Source organism: Pipistrellus hanaki (genome assembly GCF_964339955.1).
Source record: "Pipistrellus hanaki genome assembly, chromosome: 2".
NCBI lineage: Eukaryota > Metazoa > Chordata > Mammalia > Chiroptera > Vespertilionidae > Pipistrellus > Pipistrellus hanaki.
In genome coordinates this window covers 154,879,415-154,905,899 of record NC_140504.1, presented here as the reverse complement: position 1 = coordinate 154,905,899, position 26,485 = coordinate 154,879,415, and the positions used below count along the sequence as shown (strand labels likewise).

General features: G+C 38.9%; 1 protein-coding gene across 1 annotated transcript in view; it reads left to right on the top strand.

The window, feature by feature from the left end:
* Positions 1–782: 782 nt before the first annotated feature.
* Positions 783–26,485, top strand: part of IL23R (interleukin 23 receptor) — a gene marked incomplete at its 3' end in the record, with an annotated part of 70,699 nt that continues 44,996 nt past the window's right edge. The window contains exons 1-4 of the mRNA XM_084875620.1: positions 783–866; positions 1,949–2,050; positions 4,578–4,874; positions 11,498–11,621. Of these exons, the coding sequence (XP_084731746.1) occupies positions 1,981–2,050; positions 4,578–4,874; positions 11,498–11,621 (491 nt within the window). The 5' untranslated portion in view covers positions 783–866; positions 1,949–1,980. The remainder of the gene's footprint in view (positions 867–1,948; positions 2,051–4,577; positions 4,875–11,497; positions 11,622–26,485) is intronic.

The window sequence follows — 26,485 nt, the reverse complement described above, 5'->3', positions numbered from 1 at the left end:
CTTGTTAAATAAATTAATGGTCTGAAATACAGTGCAGCAGTGAAAAAGAGGGATCTCTTACCCTTTGAAACAGCATGGAGGGACCTGGAGAGTATTATGCTAAGTGAAATAAGCCAGTCAGAGAAAGACAAGTATCGCATGACCTCACTCATGTGGAATCTAATAAAATAAACTGATCAACAAAATAGACCCAGAGATGTAGAAACATGGAACAGGCTGAGAAATCTCAGAGGGAAGCAGAGGAGGGTGGGTGGGTGGTAGTGATCAACCAAAGAATACACACACACACACACACACACACACACACACACACCATGGACACAGACAATGGTGGTGAAGGCCTGGGGTGGGGTTGGGGGCAGGCTAGAAGGAATCATTGGGGAAAAGGATGTCATATGTAATACTTTCAACAATAAATATTAAAAAAATAAATTAATGGTCAACAGTAGCATTTAAAATTTTTCTTAATAAACAAATTTACACTTAATATCAATGTTGTTACAAATTAAAACTAAGCATCATGTGTTTGGTGTCAAGGATTTTGACAGAGCACGTATATGTGTTCTACTGTTCGGATGAGATAGGCAATTCTAAATGAAGCTGAGAAAACAAAAAGTACTGGCAGAGCAGTTCACTTTCAATAATCTGGGTTTTTCCAAATAGTGACATGAGAGCCAGTCATTTTGAATTGGACAGTTTGAGTTTCTCTTCAAGAATCTGAAATGTAGGTCAGGGCTTTGCTGACATTTCCACTTGCTTCAGAGCTGAGAACCTGAAGTGATCACTGACAGGCAGGCGGTGGGGAAAGAAGAGGTGACGCTGGCCTGGCTCTGGAGTGGAATTATGTGCTTCAAACAGACTGAAAGGTAAAGAGAAAATGAACATCCAACTACTTAGAAACAGCTATATTTCCTGTTGGAAATACATGGGCAAAATTATTTTCTCTTATAAGTTCTTGTGGTATTTTATACAGTGTTACAGATGATAGTTGAATCTATAATATTGTCTGACATCAATCACCTTAGTATTTATTGTGCATAGCCTAGTAGGTGAGTAGTTAACTTCTGAAATATTTTAGTGCTTGTTTTCACTATTATTTATCAAGATGACACCTACTGTTGTTAACAATAGTAGTTCCCTAGTTCATGAGTCATGTGAACCCCAGTTTTTAAAAATGTTATTAGATATTTCATGCTATTTGATGAATTATGCATTTTGTTTTGTTGTTGTATATGAAAGGCTCAAGGTTTAATGAAACATAAAGCAAGTTAATAATGCTGATTATTGAATAACTGAATTTATTAATAATGTAAGAAACTGACAGAGTAATGTGACTCCAGTGGTAAACTCAGGGCAATTTCTACATTATGTTTCTTTTGAGCTCTCCAGGGATGAGTGAGCTTTCTGTAATTTTAACTGGTGACAACACATACGCATTTGTCTCACTTCATCCACTTTATCTTTCTTAATTTATTGCCCTTTTCTCTGGAGATTATGAGATTTTTGTTTTTTCCTAAGTTTTACTCATCAAATACCAATATTCCTGGAGCTTGTTAGATGCATAACCTGGTCAGGAGGAAAGTTCATCACCAGGATTTAGAGCAGGAGGAGATTTATGATGAGAGAGACTAGATAAGAGGAACTGTACTATATCCAGGATCAATAAGTCCTACTGAGCTAATTCACAGTGATTTTTGAAGGGTGTTAAATGGCATTCTTTTGCTTCACTCCATATTATACCTATTCACACACTAGTGACTTTTTACCATTTGCCTCCTTTCTTTTGTCCATCCCTCCTTTCTTCCATCTCCCCTTTCTTCCTTCTCAGAGGTTCTTATCAAAGATAATAATAACTGCTATGAAAAAATGTGATGCCTTTTATTATTTTCTTAAAATACTAAAATTTAAACCTTTTTTTGGTTTTTGTTTTTTTGTATTTTTCTCCTAGAGAGGAACAAAGAGCCTTCCCTGCTTTCAGACATGAATCAGGTCACATTTCAGTGGGATGTGGTAATAGCTCTTTACGTATTCTTCAGCTGGTGTCATGGAGGTATAGTGTTTTGAAAACCTATTGTTATCTTTTACTCAAATAAAATATTGAATGTCTAATATTTCCAAGGTGTCATGTATGCTAGGATCTCTGAAGAATCAAGTTATTATGTTGAGAAAAATTATGAGCATAAGAATTATGTGGAATGAAATAAAAAAGGCTCCCTCTTTCCTAAGGCAGGATTCCTTTCCCAAGTACGAATCCCTAATGGAACCACCTTTAACTCGTATGTAAACATTTCTGATAAGGAGCTTATTACTTCGAGTTGGCATGTTCTATCTCTGAACTGTTATGACTGTTCTATGAAAATCCATCAAACATTCTGAAGTGAATTCAATGCCACAGACCATTTGTGGAGGGTTATTCTGTGTCAGGCACACTGAGCTAAGCCTTTTACCCCTCACAACAACAACTCTGTGCAGCAGTATTGAGTGCTGTTATTATTCCCTTCCTACAGTTTACACGCACGTCTGGCACTAGGATGGACACAGGCAGTTTCGAGGAATCCAGGAAGGGGATCCTCAGAAGGACAGCCATTTGTGTTTAGAAGTTTCTATTGGGGGCAATGGTATCCTGGGGATGCATGGCAAGGACTCATTTACTGGGTGACAAGCAACACCAAGGCAGGGTTCTAGGCCTTGAAGAGAACTTTCTAGATGGTGCAAGTTACTCAGAGAAGTGCAAAACTGTGTTCCACAGGCTGGGACACAATTATATTAGAGAGATAGAGGCAGCCTCCGCATCGGAACTAGACTCCCTCCAGCAGGATAGTGGACACTTCCAGACTCAGCCCAACACTATCCAAGATGATTTTGGGGAAAGAAGGCACCAGTTACTTTTTCTGGCTTCTGGAAAAATGCAAATGATAAGTAGGGCTTCTGTTTATCATTCAAGTGATTAATACAGAGCATAGAGAAATAAGAGAGGTCCCTGTGAAGTGGCATTAGAGACCTTTCAGCTGTCCATCAGATATTATTTTATATACTAGTGTCCCAGTGAACGGATTTGTGCACATTGAAAGGAAATTAATTAGAAGAAATATTTCAGTATTGCTATTCGCCCTTTCTGTATAATAGAAATGTCAACCAAATTCATGATTGACAATGACAGATCAAAACACACGCATGTGGTTGATGCCAGCAAGAGCTTTATATATAATGTGCATGTGCAAGTCAACTTAACCTTTTATATATATAGATAAACTTGCTTAATTAGACCTACTTTCTGAACTAGCTGAACTTTTTCCAGCCCAGTGAAGCAACCTAATTTCTCTTTCAGGTAATTATCAGAAACACAGCAGTAAATATCAACACTAAGCAGATTATTATTGTAGATCACACAGGGAGAACAAAGGGTAAAATATTCAACTGCAGTAGTGTTTGACTATATTATGTGCAGTGAGAAAACCTGAAGTCATTTTCAAGGTCCACCATTTCTTACTTCTTTTCAGTTGGGTCAGATTTCTAAACTTTCTAACTCTCCCTTTTCTGGCTAATGAATAGAAAATAGGATTCTACCGAATCTCCTGTCTATCTACTCCAGGACTTCTGTGAGGATCAAATGAGAGGAGGCATGAAAAAATGCTTCACAAACATTTGTTTAAATTGTAAAATGTTTGCACCTGGTTATAAAGCAAGTCAGGTTCCTGGGCTGAAGAAACTCCAAGGAGGCTAATCACTAGGGAGAGGAAACCAGGCGTTCCTATGTGATGTCATTACCCAAATGCCCACAGAGATTATTTCTGGTCTGGGCTGGGCTGTGGGCTGTGGGCTACATTCTGTGCCATGGGGTCTTTGCCATGGGGTCTTTGCAGCATTGGCTGTGATTTTTCTGATCTATTCTTATGTAATCCATGTTGATTCCTATGTATTGAAAAGTTATTGACTTGATAATTCATTGTTAATATCAGTGTTTCTCTTTAATTAATCCATCTATTTCTTTCTAACATAAATGTATATTATAATTACATAGTTGTTTTGCAATTTTTTTAACTTAAAAAATTCTGAATATTTCTCATATTATTAAATTTAGAATGAATTTTAAATGTTTACCAAACAATAGATTTCTGCCATAAGTAACAGTATGGTTTTATTCATTAAACTCTGAATTTTCTGGTAATACTAGCCTTTATCTAAAAAATAATAAAGACTGATAGATTAATTGGGATTTGGATTCTGTAGTGCCAAGTGTTAGATCTAATCTTACCTTTCAAAAAATGTGTAGCCTCATAATGTCTTGGTTCTCTGCTTTAAAGTAAGAGAGCTAATTATATTTGCTCTTTAGACAGAGAAGCTTAAAAGCTGATACTAGTCTTTTGTCATGCTCTTGAGTCTTAACAGAAGCATAGTAAAAAATACATGACAATAAGCTAATCAATTAAAAAATACATTTAGTGCACCAAATTTTTCCCAATGGAATTGATTTAATTAATAGAAAAGAATACATTTTAAAAGTAATAGCCTATTTTAAAAAAAATCTGCTTTAATCTTTTATATGGAATTTATTGTTTTAATCTACTTATTTCCAGGAATTACAAATATAAACTGCTCTGGTCACATCTGGGTAGAACCAGCCACAATTTTTAAGATGGGTATGAATATCTCCATATATTGCCAAGCAGCAATTAAGAACTGCCAACCAAGGAAATTTTATTTTTATAAAAATAACATCAAAGAAGGATTGAAAATCACAAGGATTAATAAAACGACAGCTAAGCTTCGGTATGACAACTTTCTGGAACCACGTGCCTCCATGCGATGCACGGCTGAATGTCCCGGATATTCTCGAGAGACACTGATATGTGGAAAAGACATTTCTTCTGGATGTAAGTGTGGGGGGGCCTTCACAGTCCAAGTAAAAGTTCATCTAACAACTACTGGTAATCACCAACTTGTCGAATAATAGAGGCAGTCTGATATCGTTCACTTCTTATGTTAGTTTAATACAGGAATTGCAAACTTAAATGTCTCCAGGGGCCAGGTTGGTGAAAAATATGAGTTACAAAAGCTGGTGGGATCTGTGCAGAGAGGAGAGCGGAGATATGGTCTACTGGGGACAGCCACTGCCCAGCTCCAGCATTTGTGAGGGCTCAATATTCACAGAGTTTTTGACTCTTTAGAAGAAGACTGAAATATGTGAACTCTATAAATGTTACCATGTTACCAACGATTCCAAAACCCCCCCCACAATTTTCAACAGTTACCTGGTCAGATACAGCATACATGAGAGGCAACGAACTCAGGTGTTAAATGGTACTGTTGTTTTTTTTTAATCTGTTTTTCCTCTTATGTTTGTTTTTACTTTTCCAAATTAATATCATCAACTTTGAAGCAGATCCTACTGTAAAATTTTGAAGCTAAGATTTAGGGAGAAAAACAGTTGCAAAACTAGCTTTGTGTTCTTGTTATCCTCCTTACCAGCTGCGTGACCTTGAGCAAGTTGCTTAACGAATCCAAGCCTCAATTCTGTATCTGTGAAATGAGGCAAATTATACTGACTGTGGTAAGCCCTTAATTTTAATAATTTATTTTAAAAGCAGTTTATACACTTTACAGTACACCCATATGCCTAAGCCCTTAAAAATAGATCCTTTGGACAAAACATGGAAGATTCTGATACAAGTCTCTGCTTCAAATCCTACTGCCCCAATTGTGAATCACTATGCTTATTACTTTAATTATTAAGAAAAGAAATATCATTAATCTTTAACATATTTGGTAAATTCAATTTGTGTGCAAGCATTGTGAAGATGTTTAAATTATTAGAGTAATATGGGCTCATTTGCATAATTATATACTTAATTCTTCTTTGTACTATTATGAACATAGATCAGTAAGTTCAGCACTGTTTTAACCCAGATATTTATTTCCTACTAGAGGCCTGGTGCATGAATTCATGCACGTGTGGGGTCCGGCCAGACTGCCTTAATCAGGACCAATCAGGGCCGGCAGGGGGGAGGGGCTGTTGGAGTCATAGCAACTGGTCATTCCAGTCATTCCAGTGACTTGGCTTTTATATATATATAGATGACATCTAGGTCCATTTTCAATGAAGGTAGAGGGCTTTGGGTATGTGCTATGTTCTCTTCCTCCACACTTATGAGAATTAAATCTGAGTTCTTCCTTCTTCACCTCCAGGCCTTACCTAGTAAGAGCCAGACCACCTGGACTCTAGAATGGATAACTGAAAAGCAGGGGATCTAAAATAAGGCCATTGTCCTATTTAACTCTGGCTGCCTGATCTTGCAAAAGTTTCAAGAAGAAGAAGAAGCCCTGGCTGGTGTAGCTCAGTTGGTTAGGCATCATGCCATGCACCAAAAGGTTGCTGGTTTGATTCCCGGTCAGGGACACATGCTCAGGTGGATAGGCAGTAGATGGATTCTCTCTTACATTAATGTTTGTTTCTCTCTCCCCCTTCCTCCTCTTTAAAAAATTTAACAAAAATATATTGTATTTTTTAAGATAGAGAAGAAATATGGGACTTGGTAGAAGTAAACTGAGGAAGAAAAGTAGTTGAAAAGAAAGTAGGATGTTTTGGAGTCAAAGAATAAGGTTGGCAACTGTATGCCTTAAACTGATAACAACATGCTAAACTTGCCCTAAATTGTGGGAATTGAAACCACAGGCAAACATCTTATCTGATGTATGAGGACTCCTTACCTTGTCCACATCCTCAGGAAATAGAAGTAAGCCTTAATGTTTAACTACTTCACTATTAATCCCCACCAGTGGAGTGGGGATGTTGAGATAATATATAATTTTTTCAGCGGGCAAATTAGCAACTTCCACAGTTATGAGGAAAGATTCGACTTTTATTTAAGCCAGAGGAAGAAAGAGGCCAAAGAAGCATGGCCTTTTTCCCTGTGCTGCAGTTTAGGTGATAGATCACTACCAGTAGCTCTCCCATTGCTGGCTAAGGGTCTCTGACACCCCCCCTCCACACACACACACACACACACACACACACACACACACACACAAGAAACCATTGGGTGATGCTTAAAGTCAGGGAATGGCCTTTGCTCCCCTTCTAGGACAATCTAATGAAGCACTTATTCTCTGCAAATGGCTGCTCAGAAAGGACATCGCTCTTCCCATTTATTTACTTTGTGAGTGTAACTTCTCACATAGACCCCTGGTTATGGGTATGAAATGGTAACTGCCAGGTAAAAATTTACTCAGTCCCCTGGATTGAAGAACCCCTGCTTTCTCGGGTTCTGAATTCTTAGCAAATAAAACTTCCTTTTTAAGTAGGTCACAAAAAGGTTTTTGAGGGTTTTGAGGTATTCTGGAAATCACATTGCTTTCGCTGGATCACTTTGATCACAGGATACTTGTCCTGCGAGCTTTACTATGTCGATTTATCCTTACTGCTTTAACAGAATGATTATATGTATATTTTTAGACTGAAGACAAGTCATAAAAGACAGAGAGAAGATAAATCAATCTCTGCTTTCCCTGAAAAGTTATCTATCTCTCTATATTTAAAGTGATCTGTACTTTAATGTGTAATTTGTGAAACACAAACTTATTATTACAATTTCATTTGTAGCCATAATTTTAAACATGTCTTGGTTTCCTGTGTGTGATTAAATGTATGCTTATTATGGGAAGTTTGTTCTATCAGAATAACACCAACTCCTGGAACCAAACACTATGAGATGTCTTTATGCATTTAAAAATACCAAATTAAACATGGGACAGTCACATCACCACTTAATCATTTATTTAAAAACTTAAATATCTTTGACTTAAATTTTAACCATCTTTGATCGCTACTTACCTTGATAAAAGCAGACTTGTTATCTAATAAACGTCCTGAATATTCATCTTTAGCATTGCTCTTAAGTATCATTACTGGCACAATTAGGTTGGTTTGTGCTCTCCTTGGGGAAGGAATTAAATAGTGATCTTTGTCAGAAGCACTGGGTTTCTTTTCATTATAAGTCTGCTTATTATTATCATTTTATTAATTAATCCAATCAATTCATGAAATATACTTTATCGAGAGATTGCTATGCACTAAAAATGTGTTAAATGCTAGAAGAGGAATCACAGACTCTGCTTTCAAGAAGCTCTCAGTAGAAATGATCTCTGTCTAGACTCTGAATTAATTAGAATCCTGGTCTGTGATTAATAAGTGCCCAGTTAGGGGAGGGATAGCATTGGTAGGCAAGAGCAAAAGCTTAAGCCTCATCCTTGTATAGTTTAGGGTATTTGTTAGTATCTAGTTGTAGAGTAGGTTTTTATTCTTGAACGTTTAATAACCTGGAAATGAGCTCCAACAACAATTTGGTCTTACTCTCATAACCATACTCACATTCCCCATCTTTACATAGCTTTACATTGATATTACAAACTAGAGGCCTGATGCATGAAATTCGTGCAGGGCTCAGCCCCAGCCTCAGCAACCACCCCACTACCCCCCACTGCGGTGGCTTCATCCAGAAGGACGTCCCATTAGCATATTACACTTTTATTATTATATGTATTGTGTTTATTTGTGTATGTGTGTGTGTGTGTGTATAATCTACTTATTTTTTTTTTTTTTGCAAAGTTAATAAACCATCAGACATTTATAACCCTGAGCATTCAGTTCAGATAGAATGCTGTGGAGTAAATAGCATATCCCAAAATAGTGAAAGTTGTCTTTCATGGTGACTAATTCAATGATGCTCTTATCTGAAACCAGAAAACAAAAATAACTTCAGCACAAATCACTGTAATCATTGAGGGACCACAACTCAATCAATATTCAAAGTGACTTAAATGTCTGTGTCCACATTTACCTCCTTTAAAGCGCAGATAAAATGTAAAGCTTTCTTTACCCTACTTGGCATCCTGTTTCTCCCCATTGTAACTCAATGCTACAACTCACAAAAATGTTTTAAAGTACTTTAGTCTATTCTTACTATTCGAAAATCATTTTATTATAAAAACAAATTACAGTCAATACATAAAGTTTTAAAAATTTTAGACCAGCAAAAAGAAATACTCATGATCTCTATATCCCATATTCTTACTAAAAGAATCCATCTTTAATAATTCAGAGTACCTTTCAAGTTTCTCTCTCTCTCTCTTTCTCTACCTTAATCCCTCTCTCTCTGTCTCTCAAATGAGACCACTAAACTATTTCACAATTTGTTTTTTTTGACTTTATCATATGACCATTACTTACTAAACTAATTAAACATACATAATTGTATTCTACATTGTTTTGGAATGTATTTTAGGAGCATATTATAGTTTATTTAACCTTATTTTAGTTTATTAAGTTTGTTTCTAAATTTTTATTACAATAAACAATACTTCAAGAGGCAATTTTTTTAGCCAAATAGTTTGTATACCTATGAATATTTCATTAAGAATGCAATCCCAGATGTGAAATGCTGGGTTGCGAGATATTATTCTAGCTTTTAAAGATGATGATATGTAAAGTGTTCTCCATAAAGGCTGCAGCAATTTGCACAACTGTGTTAGAGGATTGTCCTTTGTCCATTCCAACTCTGAGGACTGCCATTTTTTAAAATTCTTGCCATTTTTATAGGTCTAAATGACATCTATTATCTTTTGAATTTGCAATAAGGATAATTTTTTTGCATATTTATTTCTGATTTTACAAGTAATATTCTTGGTATGTAATTTGCAGGTGAAGTGCAAGGAGTATATTTAGATTTAAGATAAATCTTTGGGTATAACTTCAGGTGCATAAATGTCTGACCATTTATTTTTTTATGAGCCCCCCCATTCTGCCATTTGTCTGGTCATTCTCTAAATAGTCTAGTTTCCCAGACAGGATTGCACATGTAGGCACAAACTGAGAGAGCAGCACCTGAAAAAGTGAGTATATAATCAGCACTCAATATTTCCATACTTCTTTTGTTATCTTTTTCTTGGTAATTTATTCCTGGATGGTGCAACTGAAAATTCCAGGTGCTGTTCCATACTTGTTGGGGTTTCATCAGCTCCAAGGGCTCAAACACTGTCATCAGAACTCTCTGATCTTTTCCCATCTCTTGGGTTTTGTCTTCTCCTGTGTTGACTTCATTCTTAAGTAGGCAGTTTCACTATGACAGGGAGATGGCCACCAGCAACTCACAGCTCCCTATTACTCAGAGAGTAATTTCAGGGGGAAATAGGGTGCCTCTTTTACAATGGCTCCTGAAAAAGTCCCTGGGAGAATTCTGATTGGTTCATCTTGAGTCATGTGGTCTCATAGTGATTGACAGCCATTGGGATAGTGAGGGGATGCAGTAGGGAGTGGGAGATGTCAGTGTTGAAAAAGGAAAAATGCTAGCAGACAAAATCTAATAATGTTCTCTATAATATGGCCACTCAGAGAAAGCACAGGGGAGGGGTGGAGGAAGGGAGAAAGAACCTTGAAATAGAATTCTGTGGTTACCAACATTTTAAAAAATCTTGTTTTTTACTGCGGTAATATAGACACAACATAAAACATACCATTTTAACAATGCCTAAGTGTACAGTTCTGTGGCATTGAGTTCATTGTTGTGCAACCATCACCACCATTCATCTCTAGAACACTTTTCATCTTGCAAAACTGAAACTCTATCCATTAACCATCAACTTCCCATTCCTCCCTACCCTCAACCACTGACAACCACCATGCTACCATTCTACTTTCTATCTCTAAGATTTTGACTCTTCTAGATACCTCCTATAAGTCAAATCATACAATATTTCTCCTTTGTGTCTGACTTATTTTACTTAGTATAATGTCTCCAAGGTTCATCTGCATTGCAGCATGACAGAATTCCCTTTCCTTTTAAGGCTGAGTAATACTCAATAGTAGGTATAGATGGAATAGATGCCAGAGGAGAAGTAGAAAAACCCTTTGGAGAACTCTTTCCCAGGAGCCAAAAGGCACAGAAGGTTTCAAGAAGGGTGTGGCCCAGATACTAAATGCTGCAGAGGTCAAGGTCAATAATGACTGCAAAGAGATTGTGGGATTTATTGATTAGGAAATCATTAAGGACCTTACCAACTGGGGTTTTGGTGGAACTGTGGGCTGAATCTTGATTGTTGGGATTTACAAGTAAATAGGAGATGAAGAAAAAGACCAGTACAGTGACTTCTTAAAAAAAAAAAAAAAAAAAAAAAAAAAGCTATTAAGAAAAGAAGATAGAGTGGTAGCTAAGAAGAGAGTTTAGGAAGGTGAAATTTTTTTTTTTTTTTTTTTTTTTTTTTATGGGAGGAACTTGATCACAATTAGTATCCCCAAAGAAGTAGAGTATATAGAGAAATCTGTAAAGGAAAGGAGCAGTGTTTGATGGCAGAGTGGGTTGCAAGGTGAGGTGGTAGGGAATGAATGAGAGAAATTCTGAGGGGGATTGACCTGTTTTCCCAGATGAAATGGAAAGTCTATCAACTACTTTATAAAGAACTTGATGTTTCTATGGGGGTTCCTAAGTGATACATTTTGTTGCAGATCCACCTGATGTCCCTGAGGAGGTAACCTGTGTAATTCACGAATATTCAGGCAACATGACTTGTACCTGGAACACCGGGAAGCCCACCCACCTAGACACGGAGTATGTGGTGCACTTGAAGAGGTAGGTTCCTTCCTCAACACTTCTAATAAGCAATTCCAGGGCAGTTCAGCCAGTCCTTCACCTCCCACAGGGACCCAGGAAATGAGCCCCAAGCATGACACAGACACCCTGATTACTCCCAGCTCCCTAACCATAAGTGAAGCTACCACAACCCTTTCACGCCGTTAATATTGTACTTTCACTTGGGGTGTGCGGGGGGGGGGGGGGGTGTTCTATAGCCTTTCTAACCTTTTAATTCATTGTTAGGGAACTGGGGGCAGGAGCCTAATAGTTATACAGCAGGACAATTTTAGAAGGACTTTGCTTAAAAATCCCAGAGCTATCCTCCTTCTAAGGTTTAGGCAATTTACCCAATTTCTCCAAATTGACTTCTCCTCGTCTTTAAAATGGGCCTAAAATAGAACCGATTGCACAGGTTTGTTCTAATTGTTTAAATGAAATCTTATTTATTTATTTATTTATTTATTTAATTTTAAAGAATGCCTTCAGTCCCAGCCAGGTGGCTTAGTTGGTTGGCGTGTCATCCTGTGCACCAAAAGATTTCAGGTTCGATCCCCAGTCAGCTCATACAGGAGGCAGCGATTGATTTTTTTTTCACCTCTCTCTTTCTCTCTCTCTTTCTCTCTCCTTCTTCTGTCTCTGAAATCAGTAGCATAATAATAATAATAATAATGATAATAATAATAAACATATTGTCAGGTGAGGATTAAAAAATAAAGAATGCCTTCAGTAGTATATTTGAAGCACACTATTTTCCTCTCAAAAATTTCACAAGCTACTTATTGAGCCTTACTGTTTGGGAAGCACTAAGCTAAAAGCTTTACATGTGCTGCCTCATTTAATCCCCTATACAACCCTGTGATGTACATAAGATCCCCCAACTCCCCAATTTTCATAAGCAAGGCTACTGAGGCTTAGCAGGGTTAGGCAATGTGCCCGGGGCTACAGAGAGGGAGAGGCGGGTTCTGAATCTGGGTTGGCCTGACTGCCATACTTCTAATTTCCTTCCTTTTCTGCTGAAATCATGTAGAGAACCAGGTCAGAGGGCAGATTTAATAGATGCTGTATAGGTCTCATCAATATGGAAGAGAATAACCTTCCAAACTTGCTCTTCTTCCCCACTTGTTAGGTACTCAGAATAATTGTGATGAAATAAATCATAGAAACTAACACCTTTTCATTCAAGAAACTCTGGGTAAAAAGTAGACATCTTTCTGAGTACATGGCAAAGCCCAGAGCTACTAGCCTTGTGCCTTCTAGCCCGGGGCAAGAAGCTCACACCTTTCATTCTGAGAAGGGGTTAAACAGTGGCGTGGGCGGGTATTCAAGGGATGATGGAACAGATCAGAAAAGGGTTGCACTGATGAACAGCACACAATGTGCTAAGCAACGTGCTCCGTGTGTACTTCACGTGCTTACGGCTTCAATGCTCAACTCAGCCTTGTGAGGTAACTATTATTATTCCTGTTTTCAGAGGGCTTGGAGAGCTCCTCTCATCTCTCCAAAGACACTTGGCTAAGACACAGGCCACCAGGATTCTAACAAGGATCTGAGCGTTCATTAATCTCACCCCTTGCCTTGGGGGTAAGATAGTCTCCAGGAGATGAAAAAAAAAGGCCAAGAGGACAAGAAAACTAGAGTCTCATTGCTAAGTCCACATCAGAATGGTGAAAATGAGGGCCCTGTGGGAGCAAACCCCACAGTCCAAGCTCACAGAAAAACCAGCAGTGCCAGACTGACCCTGAGCCTTCAGGATTTTTGTTATTCCTGGACCCTTTTACTATCTCCTGATTATAGTTGGTTAGTTAATTTTTTAAAAATGTAACAGCTTTGTTGATTCAATATCTGATACTTTAATATAAATTGTACTATTCACAGAGTTCTAGTATATTCACAGAGTTGCGCAGCTATTACCACAGTCCATTTTAGGACATTTTCATCACGCCACAGAGAAACCCTGCATCTGTTAGTAGTCACTCACTGCTTCTCTTCAACGTTTCCAGCGTTCTCTATGGATGTCTATTCTGGCTGAATGATGTTCCATGTGTGGACATATCCCACTCATTAGTTGGTGGAATTTGGGTTGTTTTCACTTTTTGGCTATTATGCTTCTATTAACATTTGTGTACAATATGTTTTCATTTCTCTTGGGCAGATACTTAGAAATACAACTCCAAATAGAACTGCTGTGTCATATGGTAACTCTGTCTAACCTTTAGAGGAACTGCCACAGAGTTTTCTAAAGCAGCTGTAACATTTCACATTCCCAGCAGAAGTATATGAGGTGAGGGTTCCAATTTCTGCACATCCTTGCCAACACTTGTTAGTATCTTGTTGGTTACTGCCATGTTAGTGGGTTTAGGTTAATCCTTTTAGGTCCTACTAACCTGCCTTCTCAGATTCTTGACAGTAAAATTGCATTGTAAATTTGGAACACACATAGCACAATTTGAAAAAATACACCTGTTAGGAAAAACTTGACAATATTTTAATGTCATAAAAATATTTTCCAAGGAGAATCCAAGATGGCTGCTCGGGTAGGCAACTAGCCGCAGCCGCACACAACAATTTTAATAAAATACAACTAATATATAAAATGGACATTACCCAGAACTACAGGAAAGTCGACTGACTGGAAATCCTACAACAAGAAGCAAGGAGAAAACCAGAAGGAAGCACGGAGGAGCTGTAAAAGCCTAAGGTACGGAGACACGCGGCGCACGGAGAGGACGGAGCCGGAGAGGAGGGAGGCCGAGTGCCTGGCTGGCGTTCCCTAGCGGAAAGGAGATAAAACTCCGACTGTGCTGGGCCTCTGACTGCTCTGAACCCCAGTTCTGGGCCAGACCCCGGGGACTCAGGCTCAGCCATAGGGAGCCGGGCTGTAAGGCGGAACCCCGGGGTAGCAGAGAAAGGAGGTCCCGGAGGCGCACACACTGCCCCCAGAGAAGGGACGGTCGGCTGTGCCGCGGGATTGCCCTGACGGGAAGGAGACTGGGGCTCCACACTGCTGTGAACGCCACCTCCAACTCCACTTCCAACTGAACTGAACCCCAATACCGGGCTCATTGTGGGAGAGCATAGACTGTTTGGCAGCAGGCGAAAATCGAGGGCACCTTTCTCTCAGAGGCGCCGGCAGCGAGCACTGAAGGACCCGCATAGGGCGGGGCTGACGGAAGCCAAAGCTGCAGGCCCCACCCTGAAACCCCGTCCCGTCTGTAACTGCGAAATGCGACAACAAAATAGATCACAAAGGAAAGAAATGGAGGACAAAAAGCGTCTGGATATAGAGTTCAAATCTACGCTTTTAAGGTTTTTCAAGAATTTCCTAGAAAAGATGGATAAGGCCTATGAAGATATGAAAAGAGATCAACTAGAATTAATAAGGAGTCAACAAGAAATGATAAGGGATCAACAAGAAATAAAGAATACATTGTCTGAAATAAAAAATATTCTACAGAGTCCTAAAAACAAAAGGGAAGATCGCAAGAATCAAGTCAAAGATTTGGAACATAAAGAGCCAGAAGACACTCCTCCACAGAAGCTAGGAGGCAAGAGAATCCAGAAAATTGAAGATAATGTAAGAAACCTCTGGGACAACTTCAAGCGAACCAACATCAGAATTATGGGGGTTCCAGAAGATGAGAGAGAGCAAGATATCGAAAACATACTGAAAGAAATAGTGACAGAAAACTTCCCCCACCTGGTGAAAGAATTTGACTTACAAGTCCAGGAAGCGCACAGAACTCCAAACAAAAGGAATCCAAAGAGGACCACACCGAGACACATCATTATTAAAATTCCAAGAGCAAAAGATAAAGAGAGAATACTAAAAGAAGCAAGAGCAAAGAAGGTAGTAACTTATAAAGGAGCACCTATACGATTGTCAGCTGACTTCTCAACAGAAACCATGCAGGCCAGAAGGGAATGGCAAGAAATATTCAAGGTGATGAATAGCAAGAACCTACAGCCAAAAATAAGCTACCCAGCAAAGCTATCACTCAGAATCGAAGGCCAGATAAAGAGCTTCACTAATAAAAAAAAGCTAAAGGAGTTCATCACCACCAAACCAGAATTATATGAATTGCTGAAGGGGGTTCTTTCAGAAGAGAAAGTAAACAAAGATAAAAATTATGAACAACAAATACGTAATTATCAACAAGTTAATCTAAAAACCAAGGGAATTAAAAAAATCTGATGAACAATATTAACTGTTGAATATAATAGAATCAGAGGTATGGAAGGGGAGTGAACTGACGATTCTTGGGGAAAAGGGGAGAGGGGGGCGTGGGAAGAGACTGAACATAAACTGTGCACCTATGGATGAGGACAATGGGGAGAGGGGAAAGGGCAGAGGGTGGGGTGGGAATCTGGTGGAGGAGAGCAATGGTGGGGGGGGGAAGGAACATTTGTAATAATATGAAAAATAAAAACTTATTAAAAAAATATATATTCTCCAAATAGTTCATAAGGTCATTTATTATAGATTTCTTTTAAAATTAGTTAATGCATTCTAAATTGAATATGTTTAAATTATTTGCATGTGGCTTTTGAGGGACACATTCTCTTTATAAAGTGAAGAATACCTGGAGTGAGTTATGAGTACTGAGATTGTTCCATCGGAAAGAACAAGGGCTTCAGAGTTTTACATTTGATTTCTAGTTCTCAGACTTATCAGTCAGATGTCTTTTATGATGCAAATATTTAAAAAACACACAAAAAAACCAAGCACTGTGACTTGAACAGTTGGGGCTTCATTTATATCAGGTCATAGGTGTAGTTATAACAGAGCTGGCTTGATAATTCAATGACACCCCAAGGATCTAGGCTCTTTCTGCCTTTCTCCTCTGTAATCTTGTGCGTTGGTCTTAATCCTCAGATGCTGTACCTCCAGGCTTCTCATACAAGTGCCCTATATATGGAGCTTAGTACTATCATCAATGTTATCTGCCATAGTTGTTAGGTGGGAGATCTTGGAAAAATTATTTAGTTTTGCTGAACCTTAGCCTCTTGTGAAATGAGGATAAGTAATATCATACTGGATTATAAGAAAGCAAATTATAAAACTTATAAGCAAATTAGGAAATGCTTAAGACATTAATAACAAAAAAGCAATGTAAGAATATTATGGTAACACTCAAGGTTGACTTCGTAGGCTTATTAAATTCATTCTTACATCAAAGCCTGAGTGATTTGGGAGAAAAATTTAATGTAAAGCCATTAAAAAATGATTGTTTACAGGATATTATAAATGATTATTTTATTTACATTGTTTTCAAATAACAGCAATTTTGGATCGATTACTAGAAAGAGATGTTAAATATGCTGAGACTCATTTTCTAGCTGTTGTACATATGTCAAGAGTAAATTTACTCATTCTTTCAAACCAGAATGTTCAATCTGGATAATAATTTTTATTTGTTTTGTTCACTGTTGTATTACTTGAGCCTAGAATGCTTGATACATAGTAAGGGCATTTCCCCCTCACAGTCTAGTTAGAGAATAATAATAAAAAGTCATCCTATATAATAAAGAGGTAATATGCAAATTGGTCATCATGCCCTCACAAGATGGCTGCCTATGACCAGGCTGGCAGGGGGATTAGTGAGGGACGACCAAACGACTGAACAGCAGGCTGCATGGGGTGACCAGGCCAGCAGGGGGGTAGTTGGAGGTGAACAGGCTGGCAGGGGGGATAGTTAAGGGCGACAAGACTGGTAGAGGGGGTGCAGTTGGGGCGACCAGGCCAACAGGCAAGGGGCAGTTAGGGATGACCAGGCATTCAGGCAGGTAAGCAATTAGGAGCCAGTGATCCAGGATTGTGAGAGGGATGTCTGAGGGGTCCCAGATTGAAGAGGATGCAGGCTGGGCTGAGGGGACACCCCCATGCACAAATTTCATGCACTGGGCCTCTAGTATATTATAAATTATAGACAAAATCAGATAAACCTAACAAAAATTCTGAATTAATGGAGTTCAGATTAATGGGATTTGATCATATTTTAAAAAGGATGTAAAAGATTAGCATAACCATGAATATTTTCCTCTAGCAAATTCAAAGATGAGCTTCTGTAAGCACATATAAAAATCTGTTCACCTTGTAATTAGAAACACACCCCTGAGTTTAAAAAAAAAAATTAGAGAAGAGAAAATCAACTTTTCTAACTAGCAAAAAAAAATCTTACCTCCTGGGAAAAAGAATTAATTTTGTGGTTGAAGTGGTAAGTATCGGATTTAAAAAGGCTCTTCTTGATCCAGGGTTGTGTATTTTCCAGTTTGGCAGATAGCTAGAAATCAGCATTTGTAAGGTTTCACTTCCAACACATGTGGTTCTAATTGCCAGTAAAATCACAGATACTGACAGGCATGCTACCTCCACCCACCCACTCGTGTTACCAGTGACAGGAAGGCGGTGTTTCCTCCATGGAACCTCCGGGCTTCCTTCTGTGTTGGGGTGAAGTTCTAAAGTACAGGAATTGCTTCTGTATCACTTCAAGAACTTGGTTCAGGGCCTTTGTAGTGACCCCATCAGCAGATATGCATGGCCATTCACATATCCTCCTGTACACTTCTATATTTTGCTATGTATCAATGGGTAGTGATAAAAAAGAAAAACCAAACAAACAAAGAAAAAAAAACCTCTGCTAATAAGTGCCTATCTACAGATGTCCCAATACTGTCAACAGGTTCGTGTAAATATGTCCTTTATCTTGGAAACTTTTGTAATATCTGGCACACTGCCTTCTACTCAATAAAGACTTGTTGAATGAAAATTAATGAATGATGCTGGCCCTTCATTCCATTCCATTCAAAATAACAGTAAATATTTATTTTGCATTTGTGTGTTTTTTGGCATCATGTTGAATTCTAGAAATTAAAAAGTATAGACACTGTCTCTGTGCATGAAAAATTCATACATTTTTTAAGAACAATGCCAATGGTGGAATTTTCAGGTGCCATGAAAGACCAATAGGGCAATTATTTTTAGATGATACATAATTTCAGACCCTCTTAAAATAAATTGTTTATTCTGCCAATTCATAATATCTGCTTGTTTTTGCCACACCTTTCTCATGTTCACAACAACCAGAAAGAATACTTAGATATGATTCTAAATATGGCTCTGATGTTATGTTTCAGTAATTCTTTTAGGACTGATGAGCATCTCACATTTTAAAGTCTCTTTCCTCACCAATTCTATACCTATACTCAGAAAACTAACTGTGATTGGAGACAAACACAAACTTACTGATATTACTTTCTATTCACGACCACTGATCTCAACTGGTCCCAGAGAGCCACCCAGTAATCCCATTACATTTCAATGGCCAAGCCACGTCTCCACATAATAATTATTTCTTATGTGTTTTGTGTTTTTTTTTTCATCTCTTGTCTCCAACACTTTTCATTCTCTACTGATGACCTGCTTCCTATTTCTTTAAGAAAATAGGAGCAATGAGAAATACCACAACCTCCTTCATCTACTGATGCATTGACATCTGCACACAATACTTGGTCTTCTCTTCCACTACTTGGATGACCTACCTTTACTCTGAGGCCAAGTCTCCATTTGTGTATCAGATCTTACCCCTCCTGCCCACCGGAGGTCACTGCTCCAACAATGTTCCTCTTTTTCTTCTGCATTATCACCTCTTCTCTCTTTACTGGATTATTCCCTTCAGATTTAAGACATGCTATAGCATCTGCCCTCTTGAAAAATACAACCCTCTCTGAGTCCCTCTCTTCCACTACCCTCTTTCTCTGCTCCTCTATATGACAAAACTCCTCAAACAAGTTGTCTGTATTTTGTCTCTGCTTCCTCTCTTCTCATCTTCTTTTTAATTTAATATATAGTTTATTGATTTCAGAGAGGAAGGAAGAGGGAGAGAGAGCTAGAAACACCAATAATGAGAAAGAATCATTGATTGTGCATACCCATACTGGGGATCCAGCCTGAAACCCAGGCATGTGCCTTGATCAGGAATCAAACCATGACCTCCTGAATCATTGGTTGACACTCAACCACTGAGCCACCCCAGCCAGGGTCTCATCTTTATTTTAAGTGAACTTTAGTCAAGTTTTTGTCCTCTATTGAAACAGTGCCACTAATGATTTCCCTAATGCCAAATCTAATGGTTTATTCTCAGTTCTCATTTTCCTTATCAAAATCACTTAGTAGCAGGAGAACCTAATTTAGCTTTTCACTTCCTTATCCGGCTGCCAGGATGGACATCCCCCCCCCCCCCCCCCCAACACACACACTTTTTGGTTTTCCTACTTCCTGGATGGTTTTTCTCAGTCTCTTGGGTTGATTCCTTTTCATTTCCAGTAAATGAATAGGCCCTCACAGCAGTGTCCAAGGATCTCTTATTATCTCTATCTAAAACTCCTTATCTAAAAGACCTCATTTAAATATATGGTATAAGACTATTTATTTATCTCCAATCCAGACTTCTCTTCTGAACTGCAGCTAACATATATCTAACATCTTCTCAACATTTCCTCTTAGAAATCCAAAAGGTAACTGAAAGCTACCATTTTCAAAATCAAACACCCAGTTTCCTCTCCCCAGACTTCCATTCTCCTTTTCAGTAAATGGCAACTCCGTTCTTCATCTTACTCAGGTGAAAAACCATCTTCCTGGATTCTTCTGTACCAATGATCAGCAGAATGTATTGGCTCTATCTTTAAACGTTAACCTCTTTTCACTATGGACATAGCAATGCTGATGTAAGCCACATCATCTCTCATCTGAGTTAGTACAAGAACGTCCGGATGCCCTAGCTTCAACCATTGCCCTCCTACAGTTCATTAGTTATTCACAAGTAGCCACCATCATCCTTTTTACATGCACATTAGATCATGCCACTCTTCTCAAAATCTCTCATTTCACTCTAATCTAAACCAGGGTCCTTGGAGGACTTATGTAGCCTTACAATGCCTTCTAAATCTACCTCCAATGGCTTCTCTAGCCTCTTCCCATCTCCCTCACCCTACCAAGCCTCCCTGACCTCCTTACGTGTTTACTGTTCTTTGGAGGGGATAGGCAAGGTCCTGACTCAGGGCCTTTGCAGGTTGCCTAGAGGTTCTTCCTCCAGAGACCCACAAGACTTGATTGTTTCCTGCTCTAATGTTACCTTCTCAGATTCACCTTCCTCATCTCCCTGGAACAAAATAATTCCCTCACCCCTTACTGCTAGCACTTCCTAACACCCTTTTTGCCTTATTTTTTATTCTAAACATTAAAGGACATACTATATATTTATTTGTTTCTACCAGGATGTATGTTCCACAAAGTTTGGATCTTTATTTGTTTTGTTCATTGTTGTTTATTTATGTAGTGTTTTTATATATAAATGTATTTATTATTTGGTAACATAAGGCTGGTTCCTCTTTATTTCCCTGGAGTTTTGTCTAAAGTAGTGCTTGGAACATAGTGGGTATTAAATACATATTGTTCAATGAGTGATTATATAAATGAAAGATACCATTATCACCATAAATTGACAGTGTTTATTGAAAATCTGTTAACTACAACTAGAGTTAGATGCACAGAACACTTCTGAAAATATAATTCATGCTGACCCACTTTAACAAATAATCTGTCATGTATTAATTAGTACATGAGATAAAAAATAGAAATAAGAAATTAAAAAGCTTTGTAATATATGGTTTTATATAAAAGTAATCCCAAAGTACAGTCAGTCATTATTATTGAAATCTTCATCTAAAATAGTGCTTGGTGGTCCAGATACCAATATGAGAAGAAGCTTTAAGAGCAGAATTAAATTATCTAGTATATGGTTAATGTCGGTTTGAGAATACATTTTCATTTTGACTTGTGGTCTTAATATATGCGGTAAAAGAATTAGCCACAAACCAATTTAGAATATGCATGTGGTTTTCTCTAGCTGGAAAATATTCACAGATGCCCTACTTAGTACTTACACATAGTTGCCATTTTCTGATTTTCACATTTTAATTCCCCTCTAGAATGAGGTTAGTGTGCCCTATAACAAATTACCCTCTAATTTATTTATGTGCCACCTTACTTCAAAAAGAGTATAAGTCAACTATGTAAACATTTGGATTTAATGGCATGATTTGACCACAGATACAAACAATATAAAATTTCACTTGTTGATATAAAGCAATTTTAAAACTTTCATTTTTATTCTTTTAAATGCATAAAAGTAACAAGTCATAATAATAACTTTTTGTTGTTTGTTTTTGTTATTCCTCACCCTAGGCTATTTTTCCATTGATTTTTAGGAAGAGTAGAAGAGAGAGGGATATATAGAGAGAAACATCAATGTGAGAGAAACAATTGGTCACATCAATTGGTTGCCTCCTGCACAACCTCGAACAGGTACCAGGCCGGGGATCAGCCTGTAACCGAGGTACATGCCCTTGACTGGAATCAAACCTGGGACCCTTTGATTCATAGGCCAATGCTCTATCCACTGAACCACATAGGCTAGCGCAGTAACTCTTTTCTAATATGTGAAGCCATGCTCCATGCTTTCTCATTTAATTTACTCATTTACTCATGATACCAGGATGTTATTATGTCTGCCTTACAGATTTGTAAACTGAAGTGCATATAGATTAAGTAAGGGGCTTCAACTCTCACAATTTATCGAGGGGCAGAGCTTGAAATTTGAACCTAAGTCTGTCTCCAAAACCCGAGCTCTGGGCTTTTCATCACCATGATACAATCTTGTCCTCTCATGGTACTCATAGTGATCTTCCTGCTGGCGAGAGGAAAGAGGCAGCACTGGAAAATACATATATACTAAGAGTTAGAAACTGAACAAGGTAGAGTAGCTGCTGCCATCTGCATGCTGTGGATCCCCCTCCCTCCACCCTTTGTCAGCCTTAGAGAATTTTTTTTTTTATATATCCTTCTGAGGTTATCCTGCTCTGATAGTGGCAATAAGCTTAAAAAATAGAAATATAGAGAGTCGTTCCAAGATGGCTGACAGGTAAACACCTAGCCACAGCCGCACACAATAATTTCAATAAAATACAACTAAAATATAAAATGGACATTACCCAGAACTACAGGAAAGTCAACTGACTGGAAATTCTACAACGAGAAGCAAGGAGAAAACCAGAAGGAAGCGCAGAGGAGCTGTAAAAGCCCAAGGTACGGAGACACGCGGCGCGCGCGGAGAGGACGGAGCCGGAGAGGAGGGAGGCTGAGTGCCTGGCTGGCGTTCCCTAGCGGGAAGGAGATAAACGGTCCGACTCTGCTGGGCCCCAGTTCTGATTGCTCTGAACCCCAGTTCTAGGCCAGACCCCGGGGACCCAGGCTCATCCATAGGGAGCTGGGCTGTAAGGCGGAACCCGGGGGGGGGGGGGGGTGGCGGGTGGCGAAAGGAGGTCCCGGAGGTGCGCACATTGCACACAGAGAAGGGACGGTTGGCTGTGCAGCGGAATTGCCCTGGCGGGAAAGAGACTGGGGCTCCAGACTGCTCTGAACGCCACCTCCAACTCCACTTCCAACTGAACTGAACCCCAATACCGGGCTCATTGGGGGGAAAGCCCTAGACTCTTTGGCAGCAGGCGAAAATCGAGGGCACCTTTCTCTCAGAGGCGCTGGCAGCGAGTACTGAAGGACCCCGCATAGGGCGGGGCTGACGGAAGCCAAAGCTGCAGGCTCCACCCTGAAACCCCGCCCCATCCAAGCAGAACACAGAGACTTTTAAGGCTACCAACTCAGGAAAGCTATGAAAATGCCGAGACGAAATAGATCACAAACGAAAGAAATGGAGGACAAAAAGCGACTGGATATAGAGTTCAAATCTATGCTTATAAGGTTTTTCAAGAATTTCCTAGAAAAGATGGATAAGACCTATGAGGATATGAAAAGGGATCAACTAGAATTAATAAGGAATCAACAAGAAATGATAAGGGATCAACAAGAAATAAAGAATACATTGACTGAAATAAAAAATATTATACAGAGTCCTAAAAACAGAATGGAAGATTGCAAGAATCAAGTCAAAGAGTTGGAACATAAAGAGTCAGAAGACACTCCTCCGCAGAAGCTATTGTAGAACGCAAGAGAATCCAGAAAATTGAAGATAATGTAAGAAACCTCTGGGACAACTTCAAGCGAACCAACATCAGAATTATGGGGGTCCCAGGAGATGAGAGAGATCATGATATCGAAAACATACTGAAAGAAATAGTGACAGAAAACTTCCCCCACCTGGTGAAAGAATTAGACTTACAAGTCCAGAAAGCGCACAGAACTTCAAACAAAAGGAATCCAAAGAGGACCACACCAAGACAAATCATAATTAAAATTCCAAGAGCAAAAGAAAAGAGAGAATATTAAAAGCAGCAAGAGCAAGGAAGGTAGTTACCTATAAAGGAGCACCTATACGATTATCAGCTGATTTCTCAACAGAAACCATGCAGGCCAGACGGGAATGGCAAGAAATATTCAAGGTGATGAATAGTAATAACCTACAGCCAAAGATAATCTATCCAGCAAAGCTATCACTCAGAATCGAAGGCCAGATAAAGAGCTTCACTAATTAAAAAAAAAGCTAAAGGAGTTCATCACCACCAAACCAGAATTATACGAATTGCTGAAGGGGGTTCTTTCAGAATAGAAAGTAAATAAAGATAAAAATAATGAACAACAAATACGTAACTATCAAGACGTGAATCTAAAAACCAAGGAAATTAAAAAAAATCTGATGAACAATATTAACTGTGAATATAATAGAATCAGAGGTATGGAAGGGGAGTGAACTGACGATTCTTGGGGAAAAGGGGAGAGGGGGATGTGGGAAGAGACTGAACATAAACTGTGCACCTATGGATGAGGACAATGGGGAGTGGGGAAAGGGCAGAGGGTGGGGTGGGAACCTGGTGGAGGAGAGCAATGGTGGGGGTGGGGGGGAAGGAACATTTGTAATAATATGAACAATAAAAATTTATTTAAAAAAAAGAAATAAAAAAAAGAAATATAATTTATATAGTATTTTGATTTATAAATGCATTTATTTCATGGTAGTACAGGCTGGTTCCTCTTTTTCTCCCTGGAGTTTTGTGTCTTAGCAAGCACATTACTCTGGATTCCAACAAGTCTAAGTGGCTGGCATGTGGCTGGGTTTCTGTGGAGCTGGAGAAATTCGGGAGTTGCTGTATAGACATATAATAGGAACAGGGCCTGAAGTGGAGCCCCAAGGGTGAAATGCCAGTGATTTTTAAACCGTTTCTTCCTCAGAAAGCCTACCAAGTCAGTCCTTCAGGACAGAGAGCAGTTAATGGTAATATAATAGATAAAGAGTCAGGTGGGTGCTGGCCTCCGCAGCACCAATACTATGACTGGAACAGCGCAGGAGTGGAGAAGACCCTGAATGAAAATGACATACCAATTTGTGAAGGGTTCTATCCGTTAACTATAAGAATGTAAGGTGCTTGTCTTTTCACCGTCATTCAAATTCTAAGGTTATTTCCCTTCTAAATTAGATTTCTATATCAAGTTAGGTTTCACAATGTAGTACAACTAACTTAGGAATCTACAAGTAATCCACTACAGGCAATTAGTACAGAGATAGAACCTAGACCATGGTCACAGCTCCCAAAACAGGGAGAATATAAGAAAATAATATTTTTAAAAAAAATGCTCCACTTCTTTGGTTGTCTCTTAAGTGTGATAGAGAGAAAATTATTAGAAATGGAAAACTGAGCGCTCTGGCTGGGTAGCTCTGTTGGTTAGAGAATCGTCTGGATACGCCAAGATTGCAGGTGTAATCTTCAGTCAGGGCACATCTGAGAAACAACCAATTAATACATAAATAAGTGGAACAACAGATCAATGTCTCTTTCTCTCTGTTTCTCTCTCTCCCTCTTTCCTTCCTTAACTCTCTCTCTCTTTCTCTCTCTCTTTCTCATCAATGAATTTTTTTAAATGGCACACAAACAAAGGCAAACTGAAGATATGAGAAAGGCAGCATGCTACTGACAATAATGGAGTAACTGACAAGAAATGCTGATTTTGCCTGGCCGGTGTGGCTCAGTGGTTGAGCACTGACTCATGAACCAGGAGGTCATGGTTCGATGCCTGGGTTTCGGGCTTGATCCCCAGTGTGGGGTGTGCAGGAGGCAGACGATCTCATCATTGATATTTCTATCTCTCTTTCCCTTTTGCATCTCTCTGAAACCAATGAAGATATATTTTTTTAAAAATCTTACAACATATTGGAGGAGCAGCCTAGAAAAGGACATCTCCCTGGTCTTCTGACTCCTGAGGGAAAAGGAAATAGGAAGGGACTGGGCCCAGGCCCAATTATTCTTGAGTAGAATCACGCCCATTTTCAAGAGGGAAGAGAGAGCGAGGGGTAGGACAAGAGGCAGGGACGTTTAAAGACAATTTCTTCTTCTTTTTTTTTTTTTTTTAAATATATTTATTGATTTTGTACAGAGAGGAAGGGAGAGAGATAGAGAGTTAGAAACATCGATGAGAGAGAGTCATCGATCAGTTGCCTCTTGCACACCCCCTACTGGGGATATGCCCGCAACCAAGGTACATGCCCTTGACCGGAATCGAACCCGGGTCCCTTCAGTCCCCAAGCCGACGCTCTATCCATTGAGCTAAACCGGTCCCGGCAAAGACAATTTCTTCTTACAGAACCAGAAAAATGAGGGAAGAGACATTCCCCAGTACTCTCCTCTCCACTACTCCCAGTCTCCCAACCCCTTAAAATATCACAGAGTAAATTTTTTCAAAGACTTCAAAGAGAGGCTCAAACTTTTTGTTCAAAGGTAATGTCAGTTAATCAAATGTTAAGTGTTAGTCTTTTTTTTTTTAAAATATATATTTTATTGATTTTTTTTACAGAGAG